Genomic DNA, 26,622 nt, shown 5'->3' on the forward strand with positions numbered 1-26,622 from the left:
CCCAAACTCTACTCTATACCCACCTTGTCGGCGCTCTCCTGGTCAACGACTAGTTTCCCTAGCTCCACTCTATACCCACCTTGTCGGCGCTCTCCTGGTCCACAGCTAGTTTTCCCATGAGGGCGTTGACGTCTATAGACTTTTGTTTGAGGACAGGCTCCAGAGCTGACAGGTCTATCTTCATCTTATCCACCAACACGTTGGTCTCCAACAGCTTAGTCAGACCATTCTTTACCCTGTCACGAGCCTGCACACACAGGAATACACACACACGCACACAGACGCACACAGGCACACAGACACATACAGGCACACACAGGAACACACACACACAGGGATACACACACGGTCATGCAAACACACACACACACACACACAGACACAAACACACACAGGCACACAGAAGCAATTACATTTCTTGGATTGAATGGAGTATAGAATTGACGCCCATTCAGAGAAATAGCCACATTTCAAAGAAACCACAGTGTGCTAAACTGGAGTATTGATAACGTTAAATAATACATATTATGGATGTCTCACAGCCGCTGTGTTTACTATTGCTAAACAGTATTATAGATCTGTCTCTTACAGCCACTAGTTGCTGTCTCTTCTCTCCCAACATGGCCAGGTAGAGGTTAATAATAGTTATTGATTATGAAACAGTATTAATCAGTAGTATTACTGATCTCTTACAGCCACTAGTTGCTGTCTCTTCTCTCCCAGCATGGCCAGGTAGAGGTTAATCAGTTCCAGGTAAGAGGTGGGGGTAGTGTAGTAGCGTCGTCTCAGCTCCGAGTAGAACCTCTCGGCCATGTCTGTCACACTGACGTGGATCTCCACACACATCTCACTGAAACGATCCTTCATCTCCTCACTGCCAAACTCCACGTTCTGGAAGAAGGTCTGGGACACGGAGAGGAGGGCCTCACGGGGCCACTACAGGGGGAAAAGAGGAGGGGATGGTTAGATTGTAGGAGAGAGTGGGTGAAAAAGGAGGAAATTAAGAAAGTCAAAGAGAGAGCGTGGTAGAGGGAGAAAGAGAGAGAGAGAGAGACATTACTTCCAGACATAAAGAGAGAGAGACATGGGATCCTGAGTTCTTCTGCAAAAAAAAATATTAGATGAATGTAGATGGGGGTTTTTCTCGCAAGGACTTATACAGGATACTACCCTCTACATCAAAACCTCAACATTCCAGACCTAAAACCTGGATTGTGGACTAAATTAACTGAATGGATTCTTACTACCAAGGACTATCAAGAAAAAAACTTCTAACACTTCACTCACACTGAGTGATGTTCAGTCTCAACCTACTTCTGACGCCAAAAAGTAAAATACAATCATCTCCAGATATTTTTGTTAAATGAAGCTTATTAAATAAGGCTACTTAAATAAGGCTACTAAGCTACCAAGACCTGTCTGCAACTTCAATTACTACTGACGTGTGGAATGAGACGTGTGAAAACTCTTGAGCCTAACAATGGCAGGAGAGTATCACAGCCTGCCCCACCCAAATGCAGAGGCCTTTGAAGCCCCCTGTGCAGATGTCATCCCAGTACAGTACCCATTGGATATTAAAAATAACACTGCACGGAATATGTAAAAAAATAAGCTTCTCAAGGACAATCCAGAGACACTATTTGCTGACTGCTACAAAGAAGGGAATGTGAGCAACTTCATTTTCCACACACTCCTGGCATGGCACAGTGCTATATTAACCAGACCATCCCCTGGCATGACACAGTGCTATATTAACCAGACCCTCCCCTGGCATGACACAGTGCTATATTAACCAGACCATCCCCTGGCATGACACAGTGCTATATTAACACAGACCATCTCCTGGCATGGCACAGTGCTATATTAACACAGACCATCCCCTGGCATGGCACAGTGCTATATTAACACAGACCATCTCCTGGCATGGCACAGTGCTATATTAACCAGACCATCCCCTGGCATGACACAGTGCTATATTAACACAGACCATCTCCTGGCATGGCACAGTGCTATATTAACCAGACCATCCCCTGGCATGACACAGTGCTATATTAACACAGACCATCTCCTGGCATGGCACAGTGCTATATTAACACAGACCATCCCCTGGCATGACACAGTGCTATATTAACCAGACCATCCCCTGGCATGGCACAATGCTATATTAACACAGACCATCCCCTGGCATGGCACAGTGCTATATTAACCAGACCATCCCCTGGTATGGCACAGTGCTATATTAACACAGACCATCCCCTGGCATGGCACAGTGCTATATTAACACAGACCATCCCCTGGCATGGCACAGTGCTATATTAACACAGAACATCTCCTGGCATGGCACAGTGCTATATTAACACAGACCATCCCCTGGCATGGCACAGTGCTATATTAACACAGACCATCCCCTGGCATGACACAGTGCTATATTAACACAGACCATCCCCTTGGCATGGCACAGTGCTATATTAACACAGACCATCCCCTGGCATGGCACAGTGCTATATTAACACAGACCATCCCCTGGCATGACACAGTGCTATATTAACACAGACCATCCCCTTGGCATGGCACAGTGCTATATTAACACAGACCATCCCCTGGCATGGCACAGTGCTATATTAACACAGACCATCCCCTGGCATGGCACAGTGCTATATTAACACAGACCATCCCCTGGCATGGCACAGTGCTATATTAACACAGACCATCTCCTGGCATGGCACAGTGCTATATTAACACAGACCATCCCCTGGCATGGCACAGTGCTATATTAACACAGACCATCCCCTGGCATGACACAGTGCTATATTAACACAGACCATCTCCTGGCATGGCACAGTGCTATATTAACACAGAACATCTCCTGGCATGGCACAGTGCTATATTAACACAGACCATCCCCTGGCATGGCACAGTGCTATATTAACACAGACCATCCCCTGGCATGGCACAGTGCCATATTAACACAAACCATCTCCTGGCATGGCACAGTGCTATATTAACACAGGCCATCTCCTGGCATGGCACAGTGCTATATTAACACAGAACATCTCCTGGCATGGCACAGTGCTATATTAACACAGACCATCCCCTGGCATGGCACAGTGCTATATTAACACAGACCATCCCCTGGCATGGCACAGTGCCATATTAACACAAACCATCTCCTGGCATGGCACAGTGCTATATTAACACAGGCCATCCCCTGGCATGGCACAGTGCTATATTAACACAGACCATCCCCTGGCATGGCCCAGTGCTATATTAACACAGACCATCCCCTGGCATGGCACAGTGCTATATTAACACAGACCATCCCCTGGCATGGCACAGTGCTATATTAACACAGACCATCCCCTGGAATGGCACAGTGCTATAAGAGCACACTACCCCTATGTCAAGAGAGAGGGTATTGGTCCAGGGTGGAAACTCAGAAGACTAGACACTGAGGACATTGAAACAGCCTCAGTCAACGTGTACTAGTCTGGGACAGTAACCGTGCAGGGCATCCTCATGCAGTTCCAGCAGGACTTTTACAGGACCAAAGAGACGACTCCCCATCCTGAGACAGTCTGATCACACCTCTTCCAACTGTCTGCAGGCGAGGATAGTCACCCCCCCCGGCACTGAAAACACCCAGGTCCCACAACTGCACCGCTCCTCCATCATTGAGAGGGATAAATTCACAGAGCTGGAGAGAGACATGGTGGAGCTCAGAGAGCTAGTCCACACAATCAAGACAGAACAAACCCACAAAACAGACCAGCACAACAACACCCCCCCAACAAGACCCAGAGGGCTGAAGGTGGAGATGGACGGCTGTCAGAGAGAACTGGCTGCACTCCGGACTGAGATGAGAGAACTTAGGGAGGAAGGAGCAGAACACATGGAACAGCTAACAGCAGTGAAGGAGGAGGGAGAGAAACACATGGAACAGCTAACAGCAGTGAAGGAGGAGAGAGAGGAACACATGGAACAGCTAACAGCAGTGAAGGAGGAGAGAGGAACACATGGTACAGCTAACAGCAGTGAAGGATGAGAGAGAGGAACACATGGAACAGCTAACAGCAGTGAAGGAGGAAGGAGCAGAACACATGGTACAGCTAACAGCAGTGAAGGAGGAGAGAGAGGAACACATGGTACAGCTAACAGCAGTGAAGGATGAGAGAGAGGAACACATGGAACAGCTAACAGCAGTGAAGGAGGAGAGAGGAACACATGGTACAGCTAACAGCAGTGAAGGAGGAGGGAGAGGAACACATGGAACAGCTAATAGCAGTGAAGGAGGAGAGAGAGGAACACATGGAACAGCTAACAGCAGTGAAGGAGGAGAGAGGAACACATGGTACAGCTAACAGCAGTGAAGGAGGAGAGAGAGGAACACATGGAACAGCTAACAGCTGTGAAGGAGGAGAGAGAGGCACACATGGAACAGCTAACAGCAGTGAAGGAGGAGAGAGAGGAACACATGGTACAGCTAACAGCAGTGAAGGATGAGAGAGAGGAACACATGGTACGGCTAACAGCAGTGAAGGAGGAGAGAGAGGAACACATGGAACAGCTAACAGCAGTGAAGGAGGAGAGAGAGGAACACATGGAACAGCTAACAGCAGTGAAGGAGGAGAGAGAGGAACACATGGAACAGCTAACAGCTGTGAAGGAGGAGAGAGAGGAACAAATGGTACAGCTAACAGCGGTGAAGGAGGAGAGAGGAATACATGGTACAGCTAACAGCAGTGAAGGAAGAGAGAGGAACACATGGTACAGCTAACAGCAGTGAAGGAGGAGAGAAAGGAACACATAGAACAGCTAACAGCAGTGAAGGAGGAGAGAGGAACACATGGTACAGCTAACAGCAGTGAAGGATGAGAGAGAGGAACACATGGAACAGCTAACAGCAGTGAATGAGGAGAGAGGAACACATGGAACAGCTAACAGCAGTGAAGGAGGAGAGAGAGGCACACATGGAACAGCTAACAGCAGTGAAGGAGGAGAGAGAGGAACACATGGTACAGCTAACAACAGTGAAGGATGAGAGAGAGGAACACATGGAACAGCTAACAGCAGTGAAGGAGGAGAGAGGAACACATGGAACAGCTAACAGCAGTGAAGGAGGAAGGAGCAGAACACATGGTACAGCTAACAGCAGTGAAGGAGGAGAGAGGAACACATGAGTTAGCTAACAGCAGTGAAGGAGGAGAGAGAGGAACACATGGAACAGCTAACAGCAGTGAAGGAGGAGAGAGAGGAACACATGGTACAGCTAACAGCAGTGAAGGAGGAGAGAGAGGAACACATGGTACAGCTAACAGTATTGAAGGAGGAGAGAGAGGAACACATGGAACAGCTAACAGCAGTGAAGGAGGAGAGAGAGGAACACATGGCACAGCTAACAGCAGTGAAGGAGGAGAGAGAGGAACACATGGAACAGCTAACAGCAGTGAAGGAGGAGAGAGAGGAACACATGGCACAGCTAACAACAGTGAAGGAGGAGAGAGAGGAACACATGGTACAGCTAACAGCAGTGAAGGAGGAAGGAGCAGAACACATGGTACAGCTAACAGCAGTGAAGGAGGAGGGAGAGGAACACATGGCACAGCTAACAGTAGTGAAGGAGAAGAGAGAGGAACACATGGAACAGCTAAAAGCAGTGAAGGAGGAGAGAGAAGAACACATGGAACAGCTAACAGCAGTGAAGGAGGAAGGAGAGGAACATATGGTACAGCTAACAGCAGTGAAGGAGAAGAGAGAGGAACACATGGAACAGCTAACAGCAGTGAAGGAGAAGAGAGAGGAACACATGGAACAGCTAACAGCAGTGAAGGAGAAGAGAGAGGAACACATGGAACAGCTAACAGCAGTGAAGGAGAAGAGAGAGGAACACATGGAACAGCTAACAGCAGTGAAGGAGAAGAGAGAGGAACACATGGAACAGCTAACAGCAGTGAAGGAGGAAGGAGCAGAACACATGGTACAGCTAACAGCAGTGAAGGAGGAGAGAGGAACACATGGAACAGCTAACAGCAGTGAAGGAGAAGAGAGAGGAACACATGGCACAGCTAACAGCAGTGAACGAGGAGGTGAGAAAGCTGAGGTGTGACGACGAGCAGGACACTCCCCCAGAAAAGCCAGCAGAACAGCCTACCTCAGACCCGGACCACAACTTCAACACCACAACACCACACTAGGCATGCCCTGGAGCTGTTGTCAGAGGACAAACACTAGACATGTCCTGGAGCTGCTGTCAGAGGACAAACACTAGACATGTCCTGGAGCTGTTTTCAGAGGACAAACACTAGACATGTCCTGGAGCTGTTGTCAGAGGACAAACACTAGACATGTCCTGGAGCTGTTGTCAGAGGACAAACACTAGGCATGTCCTGGAGCTGTTGTCAGAGGACAAACACTAGACATGTCCTGGAGCTGTTGTCAGAGGACAAACACTAGACATGTCCAGGAGCTGTTGTCAGAGGACAAACACTAGACATGTCCAGGAGCTGTTGTCAGAGGACAAACACTAGGCATGTCCAGGAGCTGTTGTCAGAGGACAAACACTAGACATGCCCTGGAGCTGTTGTCAGAGGACAAACACTAGGCATGTCCAGGAGCTGTTGTCAGAGGACAAACACTAGACATGTCCAGGAGCTGTTGTCAGAGGACAAACACTAGACATGCCCTGGAGCTGTTGTCAGAGGACAAACACTAGGCATGCCCTGGAGCTGTTGTTAGAGGACAAACACTAGACATGTCCAGGAGCTGTTGTCAGAGGACAAACACTAGGCATGTCCTGGAGCTGTTGTCAGAGGACAAACACTAGACATGTCCTGGAGCTGTTGTCAGAGGACAAACACTAGACATTACATTTACATTTACATTTAAGTCATTTAGCAGACGCTCTTATCCAGAGCGACTTACAAATTGGTGCATTCACCTAATGACATCCAGTGGAACAGCCACTTTACAATAGTGCATCTAGATCTTTTAAGGGGGGGGGGGGGGGGGGGCAGAAGGATTGCTTTATCCTATCCTAGGTATTCCTTGAAGAGGTGGGGTTTCAGGTGTCTCCGGAAGGTGGTGATTGACTCCGCTGTCCTGGCGTCGTGAGGGAGTTTGTTCCACCATTGGGGTGCCAGAGCAGCGAACAGTTTTGACTGGGCTGAGCGGGAACTGTACTTCCTCAGTGGTAGGGAGGCGAGCAGGCCAGAGGTGGATGAACGCAGTGCCCTTGTTTGGGTGTAGGGCCTGATCAGAGCCTGAAGGTACTGAGGTGCCGTTCCCCTCACAGCTCCGTAGGCAAGCACCATGGTCTTGTAACGGATGCGAGCTTCAACTGGAAGCCAGTGGAGAGAGCGGAGGAGCGGGGTGACGTGAGAGAACTTGGGAAGGTTGAACACCAGACGGGCTGCGGCGTTCTGGATGAGTTGTAGGGGTTTAATGGCACAGGCAGGGAGCCCAGCCAACAGCGAGTTGCAGTAATCCAGACGGGAGATGACAAGTGCCTGGATTAGGACCTGCGCCGCTTCCTGTGTGAGGCAGGGTCGTACTCTGAGGATGTTGTAGAGCATGAACCTACAGGAACGGGCCACCGCCTTGATGTTGGTGGAGAACGACAGGGTGTTGTCCAGGATCACGCCAAGGTTCTTAGCGCTCTGGGAGGAGGACACAATGGAGTTGTCAACCGTGATGGCGAGATCATGGAACGGACAGTCCTTCCCCGGGAGGAAGAGCAGCTCCGTCTTGCCGAGGTTCAGCTTGAGGTGGTGATCCGTCATCCACACTGATATGTCTGCCAGACATGCAGAGATGCGATTCGCCACCTGGTCATCAGAAGGGGGAAAGGAGAAGATTAATTGTGTGTCGTCTGCATAGCAATGATAGGAGAGACCATGTGAGGTTATGACAGAGCCAAGTGACTTGGTGTATAGCGAGAATAGGAGAGGGCCTAGAACAGAGCCCTGGGGGACACCAGTGGTGAGAGCGCGTGGTGAGGAGACAGATTCTCGCCACGCCACCTGGTAGGAGCGACCTGTCAGGTAGGACGCAATCCAAGCGTGGGCCGCGCCGGAGATGCCCAACTCGGAGAGGGTGGAGAGGAGGATCTGATGGTTCACAGTATCGAAGGCAGCCGATAGGTCTAGAAGGATGAGAGCAGAGGAGAGAGAGTTAGCTTTAGCAGTGCGGAGCGCCTCCGTGATACAGAGAAGAGCAGTCTCAGTTGAGTGACTAGTCTTGAAACCTGACTGATTTGGATCAAGAAGGTCATTCTGAGAGAGATAGCAGGAGAGCTGGCCAAGGACGGCACGTTCAAGAGTTTTGGAGAGAAAAGAAAGAAGGGATACTGGTCTGTAGTTGTTGACATCGGAGGGATCGAGTGTAGGTTTTTTCAGAAGGGGTGCAACTCTCGCTCTCTTGAAGACGGAAGGGACGTAGCCAGCGGTCAAGGATGAGTTGATGAGCGAGGTGAGGTAAGGTAGAAGGTCTCCGGAAATGGTCTGGAGAAGAGAGGAGGGGATAGGGTCAAGCGGGCAGGTTGTTGGGCGGCCGGCCGTCACAAGACGCGAGATTTCATCTGGAGAGAGAGGGGAGAAAGAGGTCAAAGCACAGGGTTGGGCAGTGTGAGCAGAACCAGCGGTGTCGTTTGACTTAGCAAACGAGGATCGGATGTCGTCGACCTTCTTTTCAAAATGGTTGACGAAGTCGTCTGCAGAGAGGGAGGAGGGGGGGGAGGGGGAGGAGGATTCAGGAGGGAGGAGAAGGTGGCAAAGAGCTTCCTAGGGTTAGAGGCAGATGCTTGGAATTTAGAGTGGTAGAAAGTGGCTTTAGCAGCAGAGACAGAAGAGGAAAATGTAGAGAGGAGGGAGTGAAAGGATGCCAGGTCCGCAGGGAGGCGAGTTTTCCTCCATTTCCGCTCGGCTGCCCGGAGCCCTGTTCTGTGAGCTCGCAATGAGTCGTCGAGCCACGGAGCGGGAGGGGAGGACCGAGCCGGCCTGGAGGATAGGGGACATAGAGAGTCAAAGGATGCAGAAAGGGAGGAGAGGAGGGTTGAGGAGGCAGAATCAGGAGATAGGTTGGAGAAGGTTTGGGCAGAGGGAAGAGATGATAGGATGGAAGAGGAGAGAGTAGCGGGGGAGAGAGAGCGGAGGTTGGGACGGCGCGATACCATCCGAGTAGGGGCAGTGTGGGAAGTGTTGGATGAGAGCGAGAGGGAAAAGGATACAAGGTAGTGGTCGGAGACTTGGAGGGGAGTTGCAATGAGGTTAGTGGAAGAACAGCATCTAGTAAAGATGAGGTCAAGCGTATTGCCTGCCTTGTGAGTAGGGGGGGAAGGTGAGAGGGTGAGGTCAAAAGAGGAGAGGAGTGGAAAGAAGGAGGCAGAGAGGAATGAGTCGAAGGTAGACATGGGGAGGTTAAAGTCACCCAGAACTGTGAGAGGTGAGCCGTCCTCAGGAAAGGAGCTTATCAAGGCATCAAGCTCATTGATGAACTCTCCAAGGGAACCTGGAGGGCGATAAATGATAAGGATGTTAAGCTTGAAAGGGCTGGTAACTGTGACAGCATGGAATTCAAAGGAGGCGATAGACAGATGGGTAAGGGGAGAAAGAGAGAATGACCACTTGGGAGAGATGAGGATCCCGGTGCCACCACCCCGCTGACCAGAAGGTCTCGGGGTGTGCGAGAACACGTGGGCAGACGAAGAGAGAGCAGTAGGAGTAGCAGTGTTATCTGTGGTGAGCCATGTTTCCGTCAGTGCCAAGAAGTCGAGGGACTGGAGGGACGCATAGGCTGAGATGAGCTCTGCCTTGTTGCCCGCTGATCGGCAGTTCCAGAGGCTACCGGAGACCTGGAACTCCACGTGGGTCGTGCGGGCTGGGACCACCAGGTTAGGGTGGGCGCGGCCACGCGGTGTGAAGCGTTTGTATGGTCTGTGCAGAGAGGAGAGAACAGGGATAGACAGACACATAGTTGACAGGCTACAGAAGAGGCTACGCTAATGCAAAGGAGATTAGAATGACAAGTGGGCTACACGTCTCGAATGTTCAGAAAGTTAAGCTTACGTTGCAAAAAAATAAAAATAAAATACAAGATCTTATTGACTAAAATGATATAGTACTGCTGGCTGGTGAAGTAGCCTGGCTAGCAGTGGCTACGTTGTTGAAAGTGAAGCTGGCTAGGTAACCTCGACAATTTCACTAAATTTCTCTAAACTACACAATTATCATGGATACAAGGACAGCAAAGACAACTAGCTAACACTACGCTAATCAAGTCGTTCCGTTGTAATGTAAGTTTCTACAGTGCTGCTGTTCGGTAGAAGTTGGCTAGCTAGCAGTGTTGGCTAGGTAGGAGGACGGCAGCGCGGCAGGCGAAAAATAGCTGGCTAGCTAACCGATAATTACTCAAAGCTACACAATTATCTTAGATACAAAGATAGCAAAGAAAACTATGTAGCTAGCTAACACTACACAAGTCAAGTCGTTCCGTTGTAATGTAATCGTTTCTACAGTGCTGCTAATCGGTGGCTAGCTGGCTAGCTAGCAGGGTTGACTACGTTACGTTACGTTAGGGCGAGAATACCTGGCTAGCGAACCTCAGCGAACCTTGATAACTACACAATTATCACCGATGCAAAGACGGCTATGTAGCCAGCTAAGTAGCTAGCTAAGATCGAACAAATACAAATCAAAGATAGCAAAGACAACTGTGTAGTCAGCCAACACTACACTGATCAAGTCGTTCCGTTGTAATGCACTCGTTTCTACAATGCTGCTATTCGGTGGCAAGCTGGCTAGCTAGCAGTGTTGGCTACGTTGCGTTACGTTAGGGCGAAAATAGCTGGCTGGCGAACCTCAATAACTACACAATTATGTTTGATGCAAAGACGGCTATGTAGCTAGCTAAGATCAAACAAATCAAACCGTTGTACTGTAATGAAAATGAAAATCAGACCGTTGTACTATAATGAAATGTAATGAAAAGTTATACTACTATTCGGTAGACGGTGGACGTTTGCTAGCTGCTGGGCAGATAGCAGTGTGGACTACGATAGGCGACGAAATACGATAATTACGCAATTATCTTTTATACACAGACGGCTAAGTAGCTAGCTAAGAAGAAATTGCTAAGGTTAGACAAATTAAACCGTTGTACTATAATGAAATGTAATGAAAAGTTATACTACCTGCAGAGCGAATGCAAATGCGACCGCTCGCTCCAAACCGGATGTCAGACATGCCTAGTGTTGCCTAGACATGTCCTAGACATGTCCTGGAGCTGTTGTCAGAGGACAAACACTAGACATGCCCTGGAGCTGTTGTCAGAGGACAAACACTAGACATGCCCTGGAGCTGTTGTTAGAGGACAAACACTAGACATGTCCAGGAGCTGTTGTCAGAGGACAAACACTAGACATGTCCAGGAGCTGTTGTCAGAGGACAAACACTAGACATGCCCTGGAGCTGTTGTCAGAGGACAAACACTAGACATGCCCTGGAGCTGTTGTCAGAGGACAAACACTAGACATGTCCTGGAGCTGTTGTCAGAGGACAAACACTAGGCATGTCCTGGAGCTGTTGTCAGAGGACAAACACTAGACATGTCCTGGAGCTGTTGTCAGAGGACAAACACTAGACATGTCCTGGAGCTGTTGTCAGAGGACAAACACTAGACATGTCCTGGAGCTGTTGTCAGAGGACAAACACTAGACATGCCCTGGAGCTGTTGTCAGAGGACAAACACTAGACATGTCCTGGAGCTGTTGTCAGAGGACAAACACTAGACATGTCCTGGAGCTGTTGTCAGAGGAAAAACACTAGACATGTCCAGGAGCTGTTGTCAGAGGACAAACACTAGACATGTCCTGGAGCTGTTGTTAGAGGACAAACACTAGGTATGTCCTGGAGCTGTTGTCAGAGGACAAACACTAGGCATGTCCTGGAGCTGTTGTCAGAGGACAAACACTAGACATGTCCAGGAGCTGTTGTCAGAGGACAAACACTAGACATGTCCAGGAGCTGTTGTCAGAGGACAAACACTAGACATGCCCTGGAGCTGTTGTCAGAGGACAAACACTAGACATGTCCAGGAGCTGTTGTCAGAGGACAGACTAGGGTCCCCCAGTCACATCATAATTCACACGGGCACAAATGACCTGAAGGCCCAGCAGGAAAGGGGGGCCCCAGCAAGAAAGGGTGGCCCCAGCGGGAAAGGGTGGGCCCAGCAGGAAAGGGTGGCCCCAGCAGGAAAGGGGGCCCCAGCAGGAAAGGGGGCCCCAGCAGGAAAGGGTGGCCTCAGCAGGAAAGGGGGCCCCAGCAGGAAAGGGTGGCCACAGCAGGAAAGGGGGCCCCAGCAGGAAAGGGTGGCCCCAGCAGGAAAGGGTGGCCACAGCAGGAAAGGGTGGCCACAGCACTCAAGGGAGTGATTGAAAAAACTTCTTCCACTTTCCCCAACGGTTATCTCCACCCTGCCACCACACAGCGGGTGAATGCAAGCATTTTGTGAGACTGTGCCTCAAACCTAATGTCTACCTGGACCACCACTCCACCCTGGACTAATGTCTACCTGGCCCACCACTCCACCCTGGACTAATGTCTACCTGGGCCACCACTCCACCCTGGACTTGAACAGCCTTTACGACCAGGTCCACCTCAACAAGGCAGCAATCCCAACTTTTGCCAGGACCCTGAAGGACGTCACCCTCAACCGCAGCCCCTCACACATGAGCAACAGAGCAGCAGACACCCACCCCAGACCTGCAAGACCCCCTCCTGAAGGACTTGCACAGAGAGAACCCACACCAAGAGGACCTACACCCAGAACAGAGCATCAACAGCCACACCCCCCATGCTCAACATGACAGCAGGTCATACGCCCAGGCCGTGAGCAGAACAACAGGCCCAACCTCCACTAATGCGACCCCCCCCCCCCCCCCCCCAAGCCCCATCCTGTGACTTAAGAGGTATGTATCAGATGCTCAACATGCTCTGCTCACACTTACACAGACCCACAAAGAATAAACTCCCATATCTACTGGGTGAAATACCAGTGGGCCATCACAGTAGCATCGTTTGTGACCTGTTGCAACAAGAAAAGGGCAACCAGTGAAGAACAAACACCACTGTAAATACAACCCATATTTATATTTATTTTCCCTTTAACTATTTGTACATTGTTACAACACTGTATATAGACATATGACATTTGAAATGATAGAGAGAGAGAGAGAGAGAGAGAGAGAGAGAGAGAGAGAGAGAGAGAGAGAGAGAGAGAGAGAGAGAGAGAGACAGAGACAGAGACAGAGACAGATAGAGAGAGAGAGAGAGAGAGAAGAGAGAGAGAGAGAGAGAGAGAGACAGAGAGAGAGAGAAGAGAGAGAGAGACAGAGAGAGAGAGAGATAGAGAGAGAGAGACAGAGAGAGAGAGAGAGAGAGAGAGAGAGAGAGAGAGAGAGAGAGAGAGACAGAGAGAGAGAGAGAGAGACAGAGAGAGAGAGAGAGAGAGAGAGAGAGACAGAGAGAGAGAGAGAGACAGAGAGAGAGAGAGAGGGTCAGAGAGAGAGGGTCAGAGAGAGAGAGAGAGAGAGAGAGAGAGAGAGAGAGAGAGAGAGAGAGAAAGACAGGGTCAGAGAGAGAGACAGATAGAGAGAGAGAGAGAGAGAGAGAGAGAGAGAGAGAGAGAGAGAGAGAGAGAGAGAGAGAGAGAGAGAGAGAGAGAGAGAGAGAGAGAGAGAGAGAGAGAGAGAGAGAGAGAGAGAGAAAGACAGGGTCAGAGAGAGAGACAGATAGAGAGAGAGAGAGAGAGAGAGAGAGAGAGAGAGAGAGAGAGAGAGAGAGAGAGAGGGAGAGAGAGAGAGGGAGAGAGAGAGAGAGAGAGAGAGAGAGAGAGAGAGAGAGAGAGAGAGAGACAGGGTCAGAGACTCCTTTTAAACAAGCAGAATAAAGTCTTCACTAAATAAACGCCTGACTGCACCTGAGTGCTCCTTCTCAGTGGGGGTCACCTTGATGGAGGGATGGGAGTGGAGGAGAGAGGGAGGGATGATGGAAATAAACAGGCAGATTAAAGGAGGTGGAACGAGAGAAGAGGGGGGCGCACTTCGCCAATGAACACCTGGGGCGAGCCCACGCCCTGTGATCCATCACACACACACAGACATTACACACACCCACAGAGCCTGACACACACACACCGGGGCGCCTGACACACATTCCTGATGGAGATGAATGGAGGAGCGTTTCACCCTGAGCACACAGTGACAGCATACTCCTCATTACAGAAAGTAAATGAGTGTGTGTGTGTTTCACAATCCACTAATTAGACAGAAATACACACACAGACAGAGACAGAGAGAGAGATATTGGGGGTGTTGGGGGTAAAACATACGACATTATAAAATCCATGTACACAAACAATAAGTGTGCGGTTAAAATTGGCAAAAAACACACACATTTCTTCACACAGGGTCGTGGGGTGAGACAGGGATGCAGCTTAAGCCCCACCCTCTTCAACATATATATCAACGAATTGGCGCGGGCACTAGAACAGTCTGCAGCACCCGGTCTCACCCTACTAGAATCCGAAGTCAAATGTCTACTGTTTGCTGATGATCTGGTACTTCTGTCACCAACCAAGGAGTGACTACAGCAGCACCTAGATCTTCTGCACAGATTCTGTCAGACCTGGGCCCTGACAGTAAATCTCAGTAAGACCAAAATAATGGTGTTCCAAAAAAGGTCCAGTCGCCAGGACCACATATTCCATCTAGACACCGTTGCCCTAGAGCACACAAAAAACTATACATACCTCGGCCTAAACATCAGCACCACAGGTAACTTCCACAAAGCTGTGAACGATCTGAGAGACAAGGCAAGAAGGGCATTCTATGCCATCAAAAGGAACATAAATTTCAACATACCAATTAGGATCTGGCTAAAAATACTTGAATCAGTTATAGAGCCCATTGCCCTTTATGGTTGTGAGGTCTGGGGTCCGCTCACCAACCAAGATTTCACAAAATGGGGCAAACACCAAATTGAGACTCTGCATGCAGAATTCTGCAAAAATATCCTCCGTGTACAACGCAGAACACCAAATAATGCATGCAGAGCAGAACTAGGCCGATACCCACTAATTATCAAAATCCAGAAAAGAGACGTTAAATTCTACAACCACCTAAAAGGAAGCGATTCCCAAACCTTCCATAACAAAGCCATCACCTACAGAGAGATGAACCTGGAGAAGAGTCCCCTAAGCAAGCTGGTCCTAGGGCTCTGTTCACAAACACAAACACACCCCATAAAGCCCCAGGACAACAGCACAATTAGACCCAACCAAATCATGAGAAAACAAAAAGATAATTACTTGACACATTGGAAAGAATTAACAAAAAAACAGAGCAAACTAGAATGCTATTTGGCCCTAAACAGAGAGTACACAGTGGCAGAATACCTGACCACTGTGACTGACCCAAACTTAAGGAAAGCTTTGACTATGTACAGACTCAGTGAGCATAGCCTTGCTATTGAGAAAGGCCGCCGTAGGCAGACATGGCTCTCAAGAGAAGACAGGCTATGTGCACACTGCCCACAAAATGAGGTGGAAACCGAGCTGCACTTCCTAACCTCCTGCCCAATGTATGACCATATTAGAGACACATATTTCCCTCAGATCACACAGATCCACAAAGAATTCGAAAACAAATCCAATTTTGATAAACTCCCATATCTACTGGGTGAAATTCCACAGTGTGCATCACAGCAGCAAGATTTGTGACCTGTTGCCACAAGAAAAGGGCAACCAGTGAAAAACAAACACCATTGTAAATACAACCCATATTTATGCTTACTTATTTTAACTTGTGTGCTTTAACCATTTGTACATTGTTACAACACTGTATATATTTAATATGACACTCGTAATGTCTTTATTGTTTTGAAACTTCTGTATGTGTAATGTTTACTGTTAATTCGTTTTGTTTGTTTCACTTTTGTGTATTGTCTACCTCATTTGCTTTGGCAATGTTAACACGTTTCCCATGCCAATAAAGCCCCTTGAATTGAATTGAATTGAATTGAGATAGAGAAAGAGTAAATCCCACACCCACAGAGAGCGTAGTGTCCTGACCTGTACAAACCAGTCGATGGTGCAGCAGTTGACCAGAGAGGGGAACATACGACAGCGGGACCTGAAGGCATCTCCTACAGGACTCATACACAACACAATGTGCAGCTTCTCTCTGACCCGAGAGATGAAGAACTGGAACACCTAACACACACACACACACACAGGGAGACACACAGGTTACACACACAGGTTACATACACACACAGGGAGACACATACAGGTTACAGACACACACAGGGAGACACACACACGGGAGACACACACAGTGAGACACACACAGTGAGACACACACAGGGACACATACAATGAGACACACACAGGGAGACACACACAGGGAGACACACACAGTGAGATACACACAAGGACACACACGGGGACACACACAGGGACACACACAGTGAGACACACACAGGGACATACACATGGAGACACACACAGGGAGACACACACAGGGAGACACACACAGGGAGATACACACAGGGAGATACACACAGGGAGACACACACAGGTTACACACAAAGGTTACACACACAGGGAGACACACACAGGTTGCACACACAGGGAGACACACAGGGAGACACACAGGGAGACACACAGGGAGACACACAGGGAGACACACACAGGGAGACACACAGGGAGACACACACAGGGAGACACACAGGTAGACACACACAGGGAGACACACACAGGGAGACACACACAGGGAGACACACACAGGGAGACACACACAGGGAGACACACAGGTAGACACACACAGGGAGACACACACAGGTAGACACACACAGGGAGACACACAGGTAGACACACAGGGAGACACACACAGGGAGACACACAGGTAGACACACAGGGAGACACACAGGTAGACACACACAGGGAGACACACACAGGGAGACACACACAGGGAGACACACACAGGGAGACACACACAGGGAGACACACACAGGGAGACACACACAGGTAGACACACACAGGGAGACACACAGGTAGACACACAGGGAGACACACACAGGGAGACACACACAGGGAGACACACAGGTAGACACACACAGGGAGACACACACAGGAAGACACACACAGGGAGACACACACAGGGAGACACACAGGTAGACACACAGGTAGACACACACAGGGAGACACACACAGGGAGACACACACAGGGAGACACACAGGTAGACACACAGGTAGACACACAGGTAGACACGCAGGTAGACACACGCAGGTAGACACACGCAGGTAGACACACGCAGGGAGACACGCAGGGAGACACACACAGGTTACACACACAGGTTACACACACAGGGAGACACACACAGGTTACACACACAGGGAGACACACAGGTAGACACACAGGTAGACACACAGGTAGACACACAGGGAGACACACAGGTAGACACACAGGGAGACACACAGGTAGACACACAGGTAGACACACAGGTCGACACACAGGTCGACACACAGGGAGACACACAGGTAGACACACAGGTTACACACACAGGGAGACACACAGGTAGACACACACAGGGAGACACACAGGTTACACACACAGGGAGACACACAGGTAGACACACACAGGGAGACACACACAGGGAGACACACACAGGGACACACACAGGTTACACACACAGGTTACACACACAGGTAGACACACAGGTTACACACACAGGGACACACACAGGTAGACACACACAGGGAGACACACACAGGGAGACACACAGGTAGACACACAGGTTACACACACAGGGACACACACAGGTAGACACACACAGGTAGACACACACAGGGAGACACACAGGTTACACACACAGGGACACACACAGGTAGACACACAGGTTACACACACAGGGACACACACAGGTAGAAACAAAGGTTACACACACAGGTAGACACACAGGGAGACACACAGGGAGACACACAGGTAGACATACAGGTAGACACACAGGTAGACACACACAGGGAGACACACACAGGGAGACACACACAGGTTACACACACAGTGAGACACACACAGGGACACATACAATGAGACACACACAGGGAGACACACACAGGGAGACACACACAGTGAGATACACACAAGGACACACACGGGGACACACACGGGGACACACACAGGGACACACACAGTGAGACACACACAGGGACATACACATGGAGACACACACAGGGACACACACAGGGAGACACACACAGGGAGACACACAGGTTACACACAAAGGTTACACACACAGGAAGACACACAGGGAGACACACAGGGAGACACACACAGGGAGACACACACAGGGAGACACACACAGGGAGACACACAGGGAGACACACACAGGGAGACACACACAGGGAGACACACAGGTAGACACACACAGGGAGACACACACAGGGAGACACACACAGGGAGACACACACAGGGAGACACACACAGGGAGACACACACAGGGAGACACACAGGGAGACACACAGGGAGACACACACAGGGAGACACACAGGTAGACACACAGGTAGACACACACAGGGAGACACACACAGGGAGACACACACAGGGAGACACACACAGGGAGACACACAGGTAGACACACAGGTAGACACACAGGTAGACACACAGGTAGACACACGCAGGTAGACACACGCAGGGAGACACACGCAGGGAGACACAGGGAGACACACAGGGAGACACACACAGGTTACACACAAAGGTTACACACACAGGGAGACACACACAGGTTACACACACAGGGAGACACACAGGTAGACACACAGGTAGACACACAGGTAGACACACAGGGAGACACACAGGGAGACACACAGGGAGACACACAGGTAGACACACAGGTAGACACACAGGGAGACACACAGGTAGACACACAGGGAGACACACAGGTAGACACACAGGTAGACACACAGGTTACACACACAGGGACACACACAGGGTGACACACACAGGGAGACACACAGGTAGACAAACAGGTAGACACACAGGGACACACACACAGGGAGACACACACAGGGAGACACACACAGGGAGACACACACAGGGAGACACACACAGGGAGACACACAGGGAGACACACAGGGAGACACACAGGGAGACACACACAGGGACACACACACAGGGAGACGCACACAGGAAGACACACAGGGAGACACATACAGGGAGACACACACAGGGAGACACACACATAGTATCTATAGAAATACATTCAAGTAAACACATACAAATGAACTCATACAACAGACTCACTGTATAGTCAGGTGCCAAATTCAAACCGTCTAACACATGAGAGGAAATCAATAGAGTGTTGTTTAGACTGAGGCCACAGTCAGTGTAATGAAAGTGAAGGGGTCAGAGTTCTGGAGGAGGTCAGAGTCTGCTGCTCTGCCTTGTTGACAGACTACTGCTGGGACAAAGCTGCTGCTTCAACACTTCATATAGGACCTTAACAAGACACTAGACACTAGACTGAATCCTACTGGGATGAATAGCTGAATATGAACACATACATCAATACATACATCATGTTTTGAATGAATAGCTAGCTGGATGTATGTATAAATACATGTACAAATATGAATAAATGGTACTGTCATGACGTTGCCCTGTTGGGGGAGGTTTGCATAAGATTCGGTATTTACGATAGCATAGCTTCATAAGGTCCGATAGAGACCCAATTATTTTGTTCCTCAGTCTCCCCGCGCTTTCATTCAAACCCAACCCCCTTCCTTTGTGTAACCAGCCGTCATATCGGTTCCGTCCGCTAGGGACGTTTTCTTGTATGACATAATTAGTAATCAATGTATGATCCAGCCTGTGTGTATGTAATTCTGTGTGATTATTTAGGTATTTAGTAAATAAATAATTAAACCAAATTTTGTATTGCTGATTCAACTTGTTAACCAGGGTTCGTGAAGATAACCAATCATTTTATGGCGTTCAGATGAGACTGAATAAGGTGACGATTAATAATTGACTGCTGTTGATATAAAAGATTACCAGGTCTTTAAGAGTTTATTCGGAAGACAACAGCTCTATAAACATTCTTCCGTGGTGCCCAGACATCCTCGTCAATACATTTACATGATTAGTTTAATCAGGTAATATTAATTACAGAGAATTGATTTTATAACATAACATGTCATATCATTTAATCCATAGTAAAAACACGACAGTACATACATAAATATTACACATGTACTTATTATATTTAATCTTTATTTTGACAGGGAGTAAAGGTCTCTTTTACAGAGGAGCCCTGTAATTACAATGATATATTGAGTGTTATATGAGTGAGTGTGTGTGTACTCTACTGTACCTCGTCTCGGTTTCCCTCGTTGATGCCGGCCTCCTTGGCTCTGGGCCGTGTGGCAGCCAGGACCTGCTCTAGATCATCCTTCTCAAACAGGTTGGGCACCTCTCCACTGTTCAACATGTTGTTAATGTCCTCTAGGAACTCCTCCACCACGATCTGAAGAACAATAATACACACATGTAATGGAGGGGGTGATGGAAACGTGCCTGAGAACTGAAGACTGAAGCTATAGCTTCCAGGGCTAATGCCTCGGCTTCTGCTCAGGGGGGTAATGAGGTGATGAGTCACAGAGGTGGCATGGTTTGGCAAGCACATGGTCACAGATAAACACTGGCCATAGCTACTTCATTAGCTGTCTGGTACAGTCTTTATGGAGGACCCTGCTATCTACCCATCACATAGTCTCCATAAATAGTACTGTCTGGTACAGTCTTTATAGAGGACCCTGCTATCTACCCATCACATAGTCTCCATAAATAGTACTGTCTGGTACAGTCTTTATGGAGGAACCTGCTATCTACCCATCACATAGTCTCCATGCACACACACCTGTACTTGCAAACTCTCCCCTCCTCTCCCCCCTCCTCTCCCCCCTCCCCCCCTACCTGGGTGTCAGTGAAGAGGAACACCATGTCCTTGCCCTCCACCCCAGCCATCTTGAACAGTCGTCTCAGGTCTTCATGGAAGCTGTCGTAGTTGTATCCTCGGCTCAGTTCTATCTGGAAGCAGCGCATGCCGCACATGTGGGCCGCCAGCCGCGTCAGTGACTGTTTCCCCGTGCCCCCCACACCCACCAATAGGGCGTTACCACGCTCCTGGCGGATCATACGCGCTATCCTATAGGAACAGAAGGACTGGGTTAGGAAGTAAGCAATTTAACAAATTGAAGCATTACAAAAACACAAAAACAAAAACTAACTCTTTATGGGGTTCTGGACAAAATAAGTTCACTAAATAGGGAATAGGGTGTCATTAAGGATGCTAATCAGTTCACTAAATAGGGAATAGGGTGTCATTAAAGATGCTAGTCAGTCCACTAAATAGGGAATAGGGTGTCATTAAGGATGCTAATCAGTTCACTAAATAGGGAATAGGGTGTCATTAAAGATGCTAATCAGTCCACTAAATAGGGAATAGGGTGTCATTAAAGATGCTAATCAGTTCACTAAATAGGGAATAGGGTGTCATTAAGGATGCTAATCAGTTCACTAAATAGGGAATAGGGTGTCATTAAGGATCCTAATCAGTTCACTAAATAGGGAATAGGGTGTCATTAAGGATACTAATCAGTCCACTAAATAGGGAATAGGGTGTCATTAAAGATGCTAATCAGTTCACTAAATATGGAATAGGGTGTCATTAAAGATGCTAATCAGTTCACTAAATAGGGAATAGGGTGTCATTAAGGATGCTAATCAGTTCACTAAATAGGGAATAGGGTGTCATTAAAGATGCTCATCAGTCCACTAAATAGGGAATAGGGTGTCATTAAGGATGCTAATCAGTTCACTAAATAGGGAATAGGGTGTGATTTAGGCCAAAACGTCTGTACACTATATAGGAAATAGGGTGCGATTTCGAATGCATTCACTGCACTAATTAGGGGATAGGGCTCCGTTTCCGAGCGTAAAATCACCTGGAGACGTGTTCTACAGCGTCCTGGAAGAACACTAGCTTGGTCTCCTTGGAGAAGGTCATGTTGTAGTCATCCAGGTAGTCCTGGAGCACAGCCCTGATCTTATCTGGCTCTGTTAGGTCCTCGTACAGACGATCTGCCTTCTCTGCACCCACCTAGAGGAGAGGAGAGGGAGGGAAAGGAGGAGGGAGAGAGGGAGAGGGGGGGACAGGAGGAGGGAGAGAGGGAGAGGGGGGGACAGGAGGAGGGAGAGAGGGAGAGGGGGGGACAGGAGGAGGGAGAGAGGGAGAGGGGGGGACAGGAGGAGGGAGAGAGGGAGAGGGGGGGACAGGAGGAGGGAGAGAGGGAGAGGGGGGGACAGGAGGAGGGAGAGAGGGAGAGGGGGGGACAGGAGGAGGGAGAGAGGGAGAGGGGGGGGACAGGAGGAGGGAGAGAGGGAGAGGGGGGGACAGGAGGAGGGAGAGAGGGAGAGGGGGGGGACAGGAGGAGGGAGAGAGGGAGAGGGGGGGGACAGGAGGAGGGAGAGAGGGAGAGGGGGGGACAGGAGGAGGGAGAGAGGGAGAGGGGGGGACAGGAGGAGGGAGAGAGGGAGAGGGGGGGACAGGAGGAGGGAGAGAGGGAGAGGGGGGGACAGGAGGAGGGAGAGAGGGAGGGGGGGGGACAGGAGGAGGGAGAGAGGGAGAGGGGGGGACAGGAGGAGGGAGAGAGGGAGAGGGGGGGACAGGAGGAGGGAGAGAGGGAGAGGGGGGGACAGGAGGAGGGAGAGAGGGAGAGGGGGGGACAGGAGGAGGGAGAGAGGGAGAGGGGGGGGACAGGAGGAGGGAGAGAGGGAGAGGGGGGGACAGGAGGAGGGAGAGAGGGAGAGGGGGGGACAGGAGGAGGGAGAGAGGGAGAGGGGGGGGACAGGAGGAGGGAGAGAGGGAGAGGGGGGGGACAGGAGGAGGGAGAGAGGGAGAGGGGGGGGACAGGAGGAGGGAGAGAGGGAGAGGGGGGGACAGGAGGAGGGAGAGAGGGAGAGGGGGGGGACAGGAGGAGGGAGAGAGGGAGAGGGGGGGACAGGAGGAGGGAGAGAGGGAGAGGGGGAGAGAGGGGGGGACAGGAGGAGGGAGAGAGGGAGAGAGGGGGGGACAGGAGGAGGGAGAGAGGGAGAGGGGGGGACAGGAGGAGGGAGAGAGGGAGAGGGGGGGACAGGAGGAGGGAGAGAGGGAGAGGGGGGGACAGGAGGAGGGAGAGAGGGAGAGGGGGGGACAGGAGGAGGGAGAGAGGGAGAGGGGGGGACAGGAGGAGGGAGAGAGGGAGAGGGGGGGACAGGAGGAGGGAGAGAGGGAGAGGGGGAGAGAGGGGGGGACAGGAGGAGGGAGAGAGGGAGAGAGGGGGGGACAGGAGGAGGGAGAGAGGGAGAGGGGGGGACAGGAGGAGGGAGAGAGGGAGAGGGGGGGAGAGGAGGAGGGAGAGAGGGAGAGGGGGGGACAGGAGGAGGGAGAGAGGGAGAGGGGGGGACAGGAGGAGGGAGAGAGGGAGAGGGGGGGGACAGGAGGAGGGAGAGAGGGAGAGGGGGGGGACAGGAGGAGGGAGAGAGGGAGAGGGGGGGACAGGAGGAGGGAGAGAGGGAGAGGGGGGGACAGGAGGAGGGAGAGAGGGAGAGGGGGGGACAGGAGGAGGGAGAGAGGGAGAGAGGGGGGGACAGGAGGAGGGAGAGAGGGAGAGAGGGGGGGACAGGAGGAGGGAGAGAGGGAGAGGGGGGGACAGGAGGAGGGAGAGAGGGAGAGGGGGGGGACAGGAGGAGGGAGAGAGGGAGAGGGGGGGACAGGAGGAGGGAGAGAGGGAGAGGGGGGGACAGGAGGAGGGAGAGAGGGAGAGGGGGGGACAGGAGGAGGGAGAGAGGGAGAGGGGGGGGACAGGAGGAGGGAGAGAGGGAGAGGGGGGGACAGGAGGAGGGAGAGAGGGAGAGGGGGGGGACAGGAGGAGGGAGAGAGGGAGAGGGAGGGAAAGGAGGAGGGAGAGAGGGAGAGGGGGGGGACAGGAGGAGGGAGAGAGGGAGAGGGGGGGGACAGGAGGAGGGAGAGAGGGAGAGGGGGGGACAGGAGGAGGGAGAGAGGGAGAGGGGGGGACAGGAGGAGGGAGAGAGGGAGAGGGGGGGGACAGGAGGAGGGAGAGAGGGAGAGGGGGGGACAGGAGGAGGGAGAGAGGGAGAGGGGGGGACAGGAGGAGGGAGAGAGGGAGAGGGGGGGGACAGGAGGAGGGAGAGAGGGAGAGGGAGGGAAAGGAGGAGGGAGAGAGGGAGAGGGGGGGACAGGAGGAGGGAGAGAGGGAGAGGGAGGGAAAGGAGGAGGGAGAGAGGGAGAGGGGGGGACAGGAGGAGGGAGAGAGGGAGAGGGGGGGGACAGGAGGAGGGAGAGAGGGAGAGAGGGGGGGACAGGAGGAGGGAGAGAGGGAGAGAGGGGGGGACAGGAGGAGGGAGAGAGGGAGAGGGGGGGACAGGAGGAGGGAGAGAGGGAGAGGGGGGGACAGGAGGAGGGAGAGAGGGAGAGGGGGGGACAGGAGGAGGGAGAGAGGGAGAGGGAGGGAAAGGAGGAGGGAGAGAGGGAGAGGGGGGGACAGGAGGAGGGAGAGAGGGAGAGGGGGGGACAGGAGGAGGGAGAGAGGGAGAGGGGGGGACAGGAGGAGGGAGAGAGGGAGAGGGGGGGACAGGAGGAGGGAGAGAGGGAGAGGGGGGGACAGGAGGAGGGAGAGAGGGAGAGGGAGGGGGGACAGGAGGAGGGAGAGGGGGAGAGGGGGGGACAGGAGGAGGGAGAGAGGGAGAGGGAGGGGGGACAGGAAGGATTGCGAGATAGATAGATGGATGCCGTAAATGTTAAGCCCTTTGAGCACCTGGGAAATTGATTGGATTTATAGGCTTATAGCGCATTTTACCTTGATGAAATCTCCAAATATGATGGGTTTGGTCACAAAGTAATTGGGTTCTAAATTGAAGCCAAAATATTTGCCTGAAAGAGGAAGAACGGAAATATATTTAAAGAGTTGCTATTCATAGCTCAACAATTGTGGGACATTTTAGATAAGAACATTGAAATGGCTTTCAAACTTAATATGTCAAAACACTGCTTAGTGAGAGGCAAAACTCTGAAAGTTCAAACTAGCCGTCTAGGTTCTATTGAACTCTGTGTTATGTTCTTACTGGCCGTCTAGGTTATATTAAACTCTGTGTTATGTTCTTACTGACCGTCTAGCTATAGGTTCTATTAAACTCTGTGTTATGTTCCTACTGACCATCTAGCTCTAGGTTCTATTAAACTCTGTGTTATGTTCTTACTGGCTGTCTAGGTTCTATTAAACTCTGTGTTATGTTCCTACTGACCGTCTAGCTATAGGTTCTATTAAACTCTGTGTTATGTTCTTACTGGCCGTCTAGGTTCTATTAAACTCTATGTTATGTTCCTACTGACCGTCTAGCTATAGGTTCTATTAAACTCTGTGTTATGTTCTTACTGGCCGTCTAGGTTCTATTAAACTCTGTGTTATGTTCCTACTGACCGTCTAGGTTCTATTAAACTCTATGTTATGTTCCTACTGACCGTCTAGCTATAGGTTCTATTAAACTCTGTGTTATGTTCCTACTGGCCGTCTAGCTCTAGGTTCTATTAAACTCTGTGTTATGTTCTTACTAACTGTCTAGGTTCTATTACACTCTGTGTTATGTTCTTACTGGCCATCTCAGAGACGATGGTGTTGAAGTAGGTTTTGTCTTCGTTGTTGATGAGGCGGTCGTGGAAAACTCTCTGACACTCGTGACAGAAGAGACGGAATATCCCAGTCTGATCTCTCACCGTGCCTGGCTCACACTGCAACATACCTGGAGGACAGACAGACAGAGGGAGGGAGGGAGAGAGAGAGAGAATGTGAGAGAGAGAGAGAGAGAGAGAGAATGTGAGAGAGTGAGAGAAAGAGAGAGAGAGAAAGGTGAAGGGAGGGAGAGAGGAGGAGGGAGAGAGGAGGGGGAAGAGAGGGAGAGAGGAGGGGGAAGAGAGGGAGCGGGGGAGGGAGAAAAGTAAAGAGGCATGGAGGGAGAGAGAGAATGAGAGAGGGAGGTGGAGGGAGAGAGAGGTGGAGGGAGGGAGGAGGATGGAGAGGGAGTGGGGGAGGGGGGAAGGTGAAGGGAAGAGAAAGGTAAAGAGGCAGGGAGGGAGAGGGAATGAGAGGGAGGTGAAGGGAGGGAGAGAGGTGGAGGGAATAGAGATGAGAGGGAGTGGGAGGCAGGGAGGAGAGGGGAGAGGGAGCGGGGGAGGGAGGAAGATGAAGGGAGGGAGGGAAGAGGGAGCGGGGGAGGGAAGAAGATGAAGGGAGGGAGGGAAGAGGGAGCGGGGGAGGGAATAGAGATGAGAGGGAGTGGGAGGCAGGGAGGAGAGGGGAGAGGGAGCGGGGGAGGGAGGAAGATGAAGGGAGGGAGGGAAGAGGGAGCGGGGGAGGGAAGAAGATGAAGGGAGGGAGGGAAGAGGGAGCGGGGGAGGGAATAGAGATGAGAGGGAGTGGGAGGCAGGGAGGAGAGGGAAGAGGGAGCGGGGGAGGGAA

General features: G+C 50.8%; 1 protein-coding gene across 1 annotated transcript in view; it reads right to left on the minus strand.

Annotated features, from left to right (window-relative positions):
- Positions 1-25,959, minus strand: part of LOC129845846 (dynein axonemal heavy chain 6-like) — an 86,927-nt gene extending 60,968 nt beyond the window's left edge. Inside the window, exons 1-8 of the mRNA XM_055913770.1 lie at positions 25,760-25,959; positions 24,967-25,040; positions 22,054-22,208; positions 21,023-21,254; positions 20,421-20,573; positions 16,120-16,260; positions 694-936; positions 80-247 (exon numbers count right to left, since the gene is read on the minus strand). Of these exons, the coding sequence (XP_055769745.1) occupies positions 80-247; positions 694-936; positions 16,120-16,260; positions 20,421-20,573; positions 21,023-21,254; positions 22,054-22,208; positions 24,967-25,040; positions 25,760-25,904 (1,311 nt within the window). The 5' untranslated portion in view covers positions 25,905-25,959. The remainder of the gene's footprint in view (positions 1-79; positions 248-693; positions 937-16,119; positions 16,261-20,420; positions 20,574-21,022; positions 21,255-22,053; positions 22,209-24,966; positions 25,041-25,759) is intronic.
- Positions 25,960-26,622: the final 663 nt, after the last annotated feature.

The sequence above is a fragment of the Salvelinus fontinalis genome, unplaced genomic scaffold (genome assembly GCF_029448725.1).
Source record: "Salvelinus fontinalis isolate EN_2023a unplaced genomic scaffold, ASM2944872v1 scaffold_0381, whole genome shotgun sequence".
Classification (NCBI taxonomy): Eukaryota; Metazoa; Chordata; class Actinopteri; order Salmoniformes; family Salmonidae; genus Salvelinus; species Salvelinus fontinalis.